Source organism: Pelobates fuscus, chromosome 5 (genome assembly GCF_036172605.1).
Source record: "Pelobates fuscus isolate aPelFus1 chromosome 5, aPelFus1.pri, whole genome shotgun sequence".
In the NCBI taxonomy this organism is placed as follows: domain Eukaryota; kingdom Metazoa; phylum Chordata; class Amphibia; order Anura; family Pelobatidae; genus Pelobates; species Pelobates fuscus.
The window spans coordinates 345,068,381-345,080,837 of record NC_086321.1 but is presented as its reverse complement, the minus strand read 5'-3'; the positions used below and the strand labels follow the sequence as shown (position 1 = coordinate 345,080,837).

The 12,457-nt window shown below is 42.1% G+C and overlaps 1 protein-coding gene across 1 annotated transcript in view; it reads left to right on the top strand.

The window, feature by feature from the left end:
* The window catches only part of WRN (WRN RecQ like helicase), an 87,746-nt gene that overhangs the window by 24,047 nt on the left and 51,242 nt on the right, over nucleotides 1-12,457 (top strand). Inside the window, exons 12-16 of the mRNA XM_063455829.1 lie at nucleotides 232-307; nucleotides 830-897; nucleotides 1,672-1,780; nucleotides 3,511-3,579; nucleotides 8,006-8,088. Coding sequence (XP_063311899.1) covers nucleotides 232-307; nucleotides 830-897; nucleotides 1,672-1,780; nucleotides 3,511-3,579; nucleotides 8,006-8,088 — 405 coding nt within the window. The remainder of the gene's footprint in view (nucleotides 1-231; nucleotides 308-829; nucleotides 898-1,671; nucleotides 1,781-3,510; nucleotides 3,580-8,005; nucleotides 8,089-12,457) is intronic.

The following is a 12,457-nucleotide window of genomic DNA, read 5'->3' as shown; positions in this document are numbered from 1 at the left end:
GCATGCTGAATGTATTTACTGAAGTGTGAATTGTCAGGAAGTCTATTTGGCTGTTTTTGATTTGTTGTCCTAAAATTTAATAAAAATAAGCCCTAACCTGTTTCTATAATATTGACAAAAAATGTTGCTTTTCCCATGAAATGAGAAATGATCTTTGTCTTTCAATTGCAAATCAATTTCAACAGTGATTAATGCCATTTGTAAACAACTACATCTTTACATTTTTAACAGATCCGTCTGTGCCTGAACCAACTCTGGACCAAATTTCGTGCTTAAAGACCTATTTTGGCCATTCACGTTTTAAGCCGTGAGTATGCCCTGGTTATCAAGGAAATCTAGACACAAAATATTTTCATTATAGTAGCCAACTGTATGCTACAATGTACAAAAATAGGGCATTACATTAGCTTTCTTTTTAACCTAAATGCCCTTTTCAGTTTAAAGAGTATTTTCTGTGCGGAATATGACGGAAACCTGTTTTAATTTGATTTGCCAAAGTAGCAAAAGAGGAAATGGGATCTTGGAGGAAACTCTGAACCACATGTATGTTACCTATGAGACTTTCTATAATCAATATACCATAAAATCTCAACCGTCAGCGATTAACATATCCTATAAATTTGATAGCAATTTCAGTATCACATTGTAGAGATCACATTTGTCTAACTTCCAACTTGCTGCTCCATCCTTTGAGAGAAGCTTGGTACTTTACATTTTGTGTTTGCCAATGCAGGTCGGTCTTGTATTTCTTTGTGAGTCATGGGTTGAATTGAGGTAATGTGTTTTAAACTTTTTTTTGTTTTTTTTCCCTTTAATGTATTATTTTTAGAGTTCAATGGAAAGTCATTCATTCCGTTTTAAAAGAAAGAAGAGACAACCTAGTAGTCATGGCAACTGGTAAGTAAACTTTCACCCATCAAGGTGAACATGGCATACATTCTTTTTTTAATATTTGGGTTTTTAATTTATATTTTTTCTAAAATTCCAGGAAGATGCGATAAAGTTGTCTGTGATGATTACACGGGTTTACACATTCAACCGATAGGACTAGCTATTTCACTGCCAATAAACTGTGGGGGCAATGTATTGAATATTTGCCTTTTGTAACACAGCAAGTCTTATTCAATTAAAAGATAGATACGCAGTATGAGACACTGGTTACAGTATTCACTGGTATGCAAGCTGCCGACGATCTTGAAAAAAGTATCCAAGATTGACATATTGGTTGTTCAGTCTGTAAAAATGTTTTTCATACTTTTTGTGTTTTTTTTTTCTTCTATATTTTTGCTGTCAAGCTGGTTGAGTCAGGAATGTTACCTTGCACACAGGATACTGATAACGTGCTGTCCCTTGTCGTAAAGCACATACAGCTGTAGCTCAGCACCATGTATACAAAGCACTCCTGCTAAGAAATGAACGAGACTCATTGGTGCATGCGTGTTCAACGAAAGTCTTTACATCTACACCAAGCGTACTTAATTATCTGTAATTTATATTAAGGGGATGGGATGCACTCAAGTCATGGGTCATAGATTTGTGGCTGGAGATCAGAGTTTGTCACATATTGTTTGAAATGACGATGGCTGTATAATCTTTACTTGTTAAGTTCCAATTAGAGAGATAAATAGTGGATTATTTATATTATTGAGATTTTTTTTGTTTCCTTTGTAGGCTATGGAAAAAGTTTGTGTTACCAGTTTGCCCCTGTTTATACTTGTGGCATTGGCATTGTGATTTGTCCCCTTATTTCTCTGATGGAAGACCAAGTGTTGCAGCTTGAGTAAGTAATACATTTGATTCTTGCACGGATTTATTTTTTGAAAGTAATACTTTGAGTTCTTTATGCCACCAATGATTCTTTTATTTAGGTTTTAATGGAAGTAACTTCGTATATCTCTCACCATCCAGCTTTTTATAGCTGCAGTAACTTGCAAGATCCTGTACATAATGTACACATCCATAATGACAAATGTGGGTTCTTTTACATATTTCTGTGAAAGATCCTGGACAACAACAGCTTGTAGCTTCACTGAAATAAAAATAATTAAATACAGATTAGGGAACCACACACACACACACACACACACACACACACACACACACACACACACACACACACACAATACAGTTTTCAATAGTACAAGGCTACTTACCCATTTTAGCAACAACAAAAAATCGTCCCCTTTTTACTATGAAAAAAAATATGAATTAATTTAAAATGAATTGAAGCTGGGCTGCACACACTATTAGCTTGCTAAGTGTTTATTTTTTGTTGTATTTCCACAATGCATTGATAAAGTGGGTTGGATCTTGCCTATAATGTACATTGAATCATTCCCAATGGTTGCTGATTACTTCTACTTGGCTGTCTCATAGTTTGTTTTGTGGTCAGAGCCTTATTTTATGGCCTTTTACTCTAAGTAACCTTCTATACTGTACAGTGTACTCTGTCAACAAGTACACAAACCATAGGTGTGTGCATTATATACTCACCTTTCGGCTTATTCTCAGAATAGTTGGATCGTTTAAAAAAATATATATAGAAACAAAAATATGCTGTATAGTTACCTAAAATATCTTTAAAGGAACATTATAGAGTGGTGTTAAAAACACTATCTAGCCCCATTGCCCCCCTTAATGTAGTAAAGTCTTACCTATATTCTAGTCTGTTGCTGGCTCTGGCTCTAATTTGCCTCCTTGGCTGACATCATCAGAAGTGATGATCTCAGTCAATTACTATGCTTTCCCATAGGATTGGTAATTTGGATGATTTCAGCCAAGTATGCAGGCTGGGGGGCAGTGCCAAACACCGCCCTGGCCGATCTGCATCTCCTCATAGAGATTCATTGAATCAGTGCATCTCTATTAGGAAAGTTCAGTGTCTCCATGCAGAGGGTGGAGACACTGAATGTCAGTGCTGCATACTGTGCGGCACTGACGCAGGATACACCTCTAGTAGCCATCTAAGGATTGTCCACTGGAGGTGTCCCTAGGCAGTAACGTAAACACTGCATTTTCTCTGAAAACACAGTGTTAACAACAAAATGCCTGCAAGGACTGACTATACTTACCAGAACAACTACAGTAAGCTGTAGTTGTTCTGGTGACTATAGTGTCCATCTAAGTAGCATATTTGACATTTGGGCACACATCACATTTTCATTTCTATTTTAATTCCTATTTCCTAGTCTTGTTATCGGACCAAATTCCCTTCTGAATTTTTCAAGTTGATAATAATGAAGAACATAAAGCAAAATGTTTGAAGTAATTACTGTTGTTTTAGTGCCTGGAATAAGTCCTGTATTATGCAGGGCATTCATCTAATTAATAATAGTAATCTCTTCAATTGGTACTGCTAAGAATTGTTACTGACAATGATAGTTTGTCACTTCTGCCTGCTGTGAATCAGACACTCTTGTATTAAATTTTTTGTTGTTTTGGGTTTTTTTTTTGTCTTCTCCCATTAACATTATATATTTGTCCCTCCTTTCCCTTTCTTTTAATTGGCAGGATGTCAAACATTCCTTCTTGTTTTGTTGGGTCTGCACAGTCAAAAAATGTTATGCATGACATCAAGGCGTAAGTAAAGTTTTGTCAAATGTATTATGGACAATGAAGAGTAATATAGTCATCACGCAGGTATTCCTAATCCTGGGGTCGCCAATATTACCCTCTATTACATGTTATCCTCCCAACTCGACTACCAGTCTTTGTGTTTGAGAGGTGCCTTGTGTACTTTGTACTGAATGTGGAAAATCATTTCAAAATGTTATTTAACCTACAAAAGCACCATCAGTTTAAAAGCCAACATTTTTTAATTCATACCACATCTAGCTACGTTGTGGCATTAAAAAGGTTTTGTTTTTGAAATCTTATTAGTAAATCAGTTCTTATAAAATATAAAAAGATTTTTATGCTTTTTTTTTGAATTTTTTGTTTTACAACTTTAGCATTACTTATTAAATATACAGAATTATGAGTGTTTTTATTCTGGATATAATTCTTCTCCTTACGTGTTTTTTATTGACTTCAATGCTATTTACCCCCCTCCTTTCTTAAAAATAGGTTCTCAGATTCATTGACAGGTCACTATTAAAATATCTACTCCCCACGTTTTCTCCCACTGGAGTAATTACCAATGTGCACCTGGCTTTCTCTTGATAGGCACAATTTATAGATATATTTAAATGTGAGCATGCAGATCAGATTGATTTCTGTCATGGGATATATTGAAGGAGGGTTATTAGATCCCCCCCCTTCAACTGGGGATACTTATGGAAAATGTGTAATGCAGCTCTACTTTATAATTATTCTTCTAATTGATATACCTTGATGTATGAATCATTGGATGAAGGAATGATCTGTACTTTCAATCCAGGGTATCCAAACACCTATATATATATATATATATATATACATATATATATATATATAGCACAGCAGGAATACTGGAGTGAAAGTACCGTATATACTCGAGTATAAGCCGACCCGAATATAAGCCGAGGCCCCTAATTTTATCCCAAAAAACTGGGAAAACTTATTGACTCGAGTATAAGACTAGGGTGGGAAATGCAGCAGCTACTGGTAAATTTCTAAATAAAATTAGATCCTAAAAAAAATATATTAATTGAATATTTATTTACAGTGTGTGTATAATGAATGCAGTGTGTGCGTATGTGTGTGTGTATGAGTGCAGCGTGTGTGTATGAGTGCAGCGTGTGTGTATGAGTGCAGCGTGTGTGTATGAGTGCAGCGTGTGTGTATGAGTGCAGTGTGTGCATGAATGCAGTGTGTGTGTGCATGAATGCAGTGTGTGTGTGTATGAATGCAGTGTGTGAATGCAGTGTGTGCAGGGCCGGTGCAAGGATATTTGCCGCCGTAGGCAAACAAAATTTTGCCGCCCCCTCCCCCCCCATATGTCCTGACTTCCCCTCCTCCTCCCTCAGTGGTCCTTACCTCCCCACCCCCGTGTTCATTCACCCCCCCCCCCCCAGTGGTCCTGACTCACCCCTCCCCTAGTGGTCCTTACCCTCCCCTCCCCTAGTGGTCCTTACTTCCCCCTCCCCTCCCATAGTGGTCCTTACTTCCCCCTCCCCTCCCATAGTGGTCCTTATCCCACCCCCTCCCTCTCATAGTGGTCCTTATCCCCCTTCTCCCTCCCATAGTGTTCCTTATCCCTCCCCATCCCTCCCATAGTGGTCCATATACCCCCCCCTCCCTCCCATAGTGGTCCTTATACCCCCCTCCCTCCCATAGTGGTCCTTATCCCACCCCCTCCCTCCCATAGTGGTCCTTATACCCCCCCTCCCTCCCATAGTGGTCCTTATACCCCCCCTCCCTCCAATAGTGATCCTTATCCCCCCCTCCCTCCCATAGTGGTCCTTATCCCCCCTCCCTCCCATAGTGGTCCTTATCCCCCCCCTCCCTCCCATAGTGGTCCTTATACCCCCCTCCCTCCCATAGTGGTCCTTATTCCCCCCCTCCCTCCCATAGTGGTCCTTATACCCCCCCTCCCTCCCATAGCGGTCCTTATACCCCCCTCCCTCCCATAGTGGTCCTTAACCCACCCCCTCCCTCCCATAGTGGTCCTTATACCCCCCCCCCCCCTCCCATAGTGGTCCTTATACCCCTTTTTTTTGTTATTATTAATTTTTTTTTTTATTATTATTTCTTATTTTATTTATATATTTTTTTTTTCGTCCCCCCTCCCTGCTTGATACATGGCAGGGAGGGGGGCTCTCCTTCCCTGGTGGTCCAGTGGCAGTTCAGTGGGGGGGAGAGGGGGGCTGGCAGAGCTGTAACTTACCTGTTCTGCTGCTCCTGTCAGCTCTCTCCTCCTCCGCGCCGTCCGTTCTGCTCTTCTGTCAGCTTACACTGTAAGTCTCGCGAGAGCCGCGGCTCTCGCGAGATTTACACTGGGAGCTGACCGAGGTGCTGACCGGACGGCGCAGAGGAGGAGAGAGCTGACAGGAGCTGCAGAACAGGTAAGTTACAGCTCTGCCAGCCCCCCTCTCCCCCAGTCTGTATTATGGCAATGCAAATTGCCATAATACAGACCTTGACTCGAGTATAAGCCGAGTTGGGGTTTTTCAGCCCAAAAAAGGGGCTGAAAAACTCGGCTTATACTCTAGTATATACGGTACATCAGATTATACTGGATATGTAATTATATATTTCCATAGAACCTAAAGATGAGTTTCAGAAGTTACGATTTACATTTTCAGACCTTTAAATATTGTCTGAAATATACTTGTCAGTCAGAGGTTTAAAGGACTACTGTGACAACTGATGTTGTTGACAAACCTAACAACTCAAAAAGTTAGCTTTTTAAAAAATGTTTTTGTTTTTTTTATTGCATGCCAAGACAGAATAGTCAAAGCATATAGTGCAAATTAATTTAATCCCCATGATGCCATGCACATTAGTGAGTAAGGGTACTTTCGAAGGAATGCTGAGCATGTGTGTGCTGGTACTGTGTTCTGTAAGCAGGTTGTTTGGCATGCATGAGTGTGCCCAGGGTGTCTCACATTGACGATGTCACCATAGAGATGGAATGGGAATGGAAGTAAATCTAATTCATACTCCCCCCCCCCCCCCCCCCCCCGCACCCAGCAACCCAGTAAACATGTCGGCTCATTAACCCCTTAAGGACACATGACATGTGCGACATGTCATGATTCCCTTTTATTCCAAAAGTTTGGTCCTTAAGGGGTTATTAAACTGGATCGATGGATTGTAGCTATCTGTCACTTTCAGAGAAGTGGCCATTACTCTTTCATCCAGCATTTCTTAGCACGAGTGGAACTGCTCTGTAAAGTGATAGAAGGTATATTTTGGCAGCTATCTTTTTACACACATCCTGGCTGTATCACTGGTTTTGTTCAGCCTAGCTTGCCCGTGCATACTTCATTAAAAAAAAAGTCTGGATGACGACTTATTTTGCTGCCATTGCTCTCTGTTTGAAGTGGCTTTGTCACCTAAAACTTACCTTTCTCCTATTGTTTCCTCTTCTCTTCGTATTTCAGGATCTGTTCTTTTTTTTTTTTCTTTATTTCTGATCTAGTTCTCTTTAAATCATAAGACAAACTCGGGACTACTTTGTCTTATGTGTTTTTCCTACACTTTGCCATCTTGACAAAGAGTGTAGCTTACGGCAAGCTTCCCCACTTGTTAGCTTGACAAAGGAAGTGGAGCTTGCCTTAAGCGCCATCATTTTGTCACAACTGTCAGTCCCTACTTACTTTATAGAGAAATAGATCAGAAATCAAGAACAAAAGAAGAGATTCTGATAGTGGAAACAATAGGAGAAGGGTGTGTTTGAGATGACAGAGCCGCTTTATATTTCCATACATTTTGCACATGGTTTGTCTCTGATTGTCAAGCAGTCTCATATGCATACATAGATACCAATCATGTTCTTAATCACATGAGCATTTATTTTAACGATTTGCGCCAGTACATTTATTTTATTTTACATTTTTCAAATATTCAATATTTTTGTTTAATCACTTCCATCACAGTCTTCCACTTGGCTACAGCAACATCCTTTTGTTTAGCTCCTTTGAAATGTTTCAGTATTGCTCGTTCAGTATTAATTTTCTTTGAGTGCCATCATATTCCAAATAGTGGTAAGTTTGTTATATAAAAACCACAAACTGTTGATCTACTTATAAAAACTTTAATAAAACGTAGTCCTTACTTTGACTTATAGGTCTTTCAGTAAACCTGCAGCATCTACTGCTGATTACAACCCCTCAAATGCTCCACTAACTCCAACTAGCGATTTTGCCAATGACCTATTTTATTGCCTTTATTATTATTATTTTATTATTTATAAAGCGCCATCAGATTCCGTAGCGCCGTATGCACTGCCTTGGTCATATGTATAGCAAGTGGCGGTAAAATCAATTGCAATGTAGTGAACGTGTCATGAAAAAGACATACCAATTCTATTGTATACGCTGATAAAGGCTGTGTTCATTGTATTTCTCATCTTATTGACCAGAGGCAAGTTTAAAGTCATTTATATGACTCCCGAGTTCTGCTCCAGTGGATTATCCCTTCTTGAGGATCTGAACGACAAATATGGTAGGCACTTCAGACATGTATATTTTTTACATTTTAATTTCTGTCTGATAAATTTGTGTTGGATACATATCATGCAAGCACATGGAGTGCAAAGCCAAGTATTTTCTTGTAAGAAGAACTGGCTCATATGCTTACCAGTGTGCGTCTTGTGTCCTAGGAAGTTTGAAGCTTCTTGTCTAAAGACCTACTTGTTTTATGAATGGGTCTCTTAATAAGCTGTGTTTTCTAAATACGCACTACTGTAGCTTGTTGGTGGCAGTTTAATTACCCACGTGTAACTTTAGCTATATAAGCAGGTATGTAGAGTAGAATATAAACAAGAGAAAAAAGCCATTGACTGCAGAATCTTTAAGCAAAGCTAGGTAACATTATACCTGTGCAGTGTGCTAGTATCATGTCTGGGACAGGGGAAACCCAAGTGCCAAAATAGGTTAGGCGCAATGTTTAGGTTAGGTTACCATTATGTTGTTTTTATATTGTTTTTTTTTTTTTTTTTTTTTTTTTAATTCTTTATTTTATTTGTGCGCAGAGTTAACATGAAGCCTTGGTGCGCCACAACAGCGACATCAGGGACAGTTAGTAAACATTGATAATACAAGTCATGGCATTTGCTATTCAGGCACTTTTTTTTTTTTTATATATCAATAGTTCAGTAGTTTAGGTTCACAATTGGGTTAAGTGAATTAGCGAGTTGCACATGTCAAAGGAGGGTGTTCAGAGGGGTGGCAAAGAGGGAAAACCTGACATGTGTAATCGTTATACCAGCGAAGCTGTACAATTAAACATAATCTAAGCTGACTAGCGAGATGGTCAGACATATCTCTAGTCTTGTTAGGCAAGGACTAAGTGGTTGTTATGCTAGCCGTATTGTATAAATCCAGCATATGCTAAATATGTGTAGCGTGTTTGCATTGCTTAATAATGAAAATTTTGCTTAATGAAGTTAAGTAACAGGCTTATAGGATTAAAATTATAGAGTTATAACAGGAGAACAGTATTACAAAACGCGCAAAATATGTCGCTGGTTGCCACAGTGAGACATTTGCTTTATATCGCTATCTGTCAGCCCACCACATATATTGAATGTTATCGCTTCAGTGTAGTTGATTAACTGATAATATAAACAGACATAGTAGATAACAGAGGCATATTACACATGGTGCTTGGTTGACATGTTGTCGTGGGAGACATATTAGGTGCAGATTGGTAGTGCACCTAAAGATAAGCTGCATTGATAAAATAAGAGGCATTGGTAGGTAGGTAGGTCTCTGAAATGTCCCAGGGGGCTCCCTCTCATATCAAGTCCTGGAAGCAGGGAGACAGGGAGGCAAAATTAAGAGTTGGGCTCTCTTTATGCGTTGTGTGTTTGAGAGGGGCACAGACATTTAAGAGGAAGTGCTAGCACCCCTGGCTCCTGGACTCTTATCAGCCGACTCCCAACACAGGTATCCCGGTGTTGGGCAGCTCCGTGAAGTATGTCAGGGCTGGGAAGGGGCATCGCATGGTCGCTCTCCAGCCCCAGGTCTCGTTTTGGGGGCCATGTTGCTTTTTACGGGCCGGAGGGGTGAGTATCCGTTTCGCCACTGTACCAGGGTAGTAGGTCGCCGCAGTGGCTGCCGGTGTTACAGCATGTGCTGTGGATGTTCCGTGGGTCCCAGGCTTGGTTTTGAGTGGCTGTGTTTTGTGTGCAGCTCTCAGCCGTTGCGCTGGGGACTTCCAGCCTCGCGGCCATTTTGGGCCCTTCATCTGTGCTTGGACTACAGGCATCCGTCGCTTGTGTATTGGCGGTGTTGGAGGCGAGTGTTCGTTTGGCTGCTGTTGGGCATTAAGCTGCATCCTCTCCTCCAGTTTGTGCCAGAAGGTTGCAAAGGCTCTGTCCAGCCTGGCCCCGATGTCCGCCCACACTGCTGCAGTGTCAGGGTGCCTCGTGGCATCCGCCATGTTGGCTAGGTCGGAGGCCGTGCCCTCAACTGTAGACATTCTGTCTCTCCTGTGCTGTGGGTGAGGGTGTTCCCCCAGGGTTGGACCGGGATTACCCCCGCCGGTCCAGAGGGGGGGTAGCGGGGTGTCTGCTCTACCTTGTAAGCCCCTGTGCCTCTCAGAGCTGGGAGGTCGGCCGCCCCTCCCGCCCGGTGGTCAGCAGGCCGCATGGCTCCGAGCGTGCCTCTTGTTGGCTCCAGTCGAGCTTCTGCCGTCGGCAGTACCTCGCTGCTCGGTTCCGAGGTAGGTAAGGCTGTAGCAGGCTTTTGTCTGTTTTAATTCCGCTTAAATAAAATCGCTTTTCTGCCAGTGTAGTGAGGAGCTCATGCGAGACGCGTCTCTACAGCTTGGCGGTCAGGCCCCGCCCCCCTATATTGTTTTTTTTTTTTGTTTTTTTAATTCTTTATTTTTGTAGTGCAGATAAACACAGTATTTCAAACAAGCGCCACAACAGCGTAATTCAAGTTTCTTTCAAGGTAGATAGTGGTATGATAATTTGCACAAATTTTATATTAAACAGATTAACTAAACAGTTGATTCGTCCAAGTAAGATAAAATTAAGTAATGATGCTGGTCGCTCAGCTAGGTCGCCTATGCTACACGTACACCATGTTATGTTTTTACTACATATTAAGCATTTACATAGCAATAGTTAACAGCACGAGTTTTAGCAATATCAGAGTAGGTTCAATATAGTGAAACAATCTTTATAAGGGTGTCGGAAGTGTGAAAATCAGGAATATTTTCTAAAGAGCTTACATGGACTGAAAGTGGTATGGACAAGAGAGGTTAGCCTAGGTACAGCAGGAGTATAGGCAGGCTATGCATGTTACCCAGAACAATCTAGCCTGGGACCGGATATCTATAGGGGATCACATTCGGCTAAGTAAGGCATGCTTAATAAAATAGAAGAAAATAAAAGGAAAGCAAGTGCTTAAGAATTAATGTAAAACTAAAGTAAAGTCACATGAGTAGGCAGGTGCGGTGCTCCTTGTTCAGTATGCAGTGGTAGGCATGTTAAGCTCGTATCATCTGCTGGCCACCCGGTGTTAGGCAGTCCCCTTATCATGGTGTCTTCACCCAATGCCCTGGCTGGGCTCCGCTCGGTGATAGCCGCTTATTCTCACCATCTGGGCCGTGCTGATGTCTAGGGGGTTGCTTTCTGGGTTCCACTCAGGGCCTCCTCCATGTTGCAGCCTTTCTCCCCGTAGATGAGGGTCAAGGTGGTGTGTCATGTATATTTTCTTTCTGGGGGCTTGACGTTGCCACCAAGGGACCCCTTCTGCTGTGCTTAGTTTGGATGGCTTGCCTGAAGCTTGCGTGTGAGTGACTCTGCTGCACGTGAGGCTTACTCGCCTTCCGTGGTGTTGCACGAGTGTCCTGGTGCAGGGCCACCGGCCGCCTGTTCGGCTGCGGGTTCTGTGTGAACGGGTCAGTGCTGCGTGGCGGGGCAGGTTGGCGTAGCCTGCGCTCCAGCTGCTTCCAGAACCGTTCAAAGTGTCTGTTGATCCTTGCTAGGACGTCAGATACAGCGTCTGTGGGGCTCTCAGCGCCTGCAGTGTCCTCCATCTTGGGCAAAGCTCTGCACTCGCCTTTCGCTTGCGAGGTCTGGTTTGATTTGTCTCCGCTGGGTGGACCGGGATCTCCCCCGCTGGTCCAGAGGGGGGGTAACGGGGCTTGCTCATCCTGTCATCTGAGTGTTTCTGGGTCGGGAGAGCGGCCGTCTCTCCCGCCCGTTGTTTGCTAGGCCGCACTGTCAGTTGTCGTGTCGGCGGGTCTCGAGTGGGTCTCTCACCCTCACCCTGCATGCCCTCAGTTGCAGGGAGCATGTGGGTATATTTTGTCGTCGTTTTTGCCTTGAGACACTGCCGTAGGTCGCTTGTTAGGGTTTCGCTGAGCGGGAGCTCCTGAGAGACACGTCTTGCCGCCATGACGGTTAGGCCCCGCCCCCATTGTTTTGTTTTTTAATATAAAATTTGTTTGTTTTTTTTCCCCACTAGCATTTCCTTCCTTCCCCACTAGCAATTCTAACCTGCAGATTTTTTCTTCTTTGTTCTGTAAATACTATTCTACACAATGTTTCTGGGAGCTTCTATTTAACAATCTGAACATCTGTCCAGAAATGCTAATGGACTCCCAGAGTAAATTATCTATACCTATCCATATCTGTCTCTAGCTCTCCTAAAAATCTTTTCTGATGTAATGGTTGTTAAGAAACCTTCCGTTGTGTGCATCTCATCTGTAGCAATTGGTGCTGTGGACTCCACACTCTCCTCCAGCTCTGCTACTTTTCCACCTTGTTTGCCCTATGGTGTTTTTGTACACCACCTCCTATAGACCATAAGCTCTTTTGAGCAGGGTCCTCATCTACCTATTGTTCCTGTGTCAC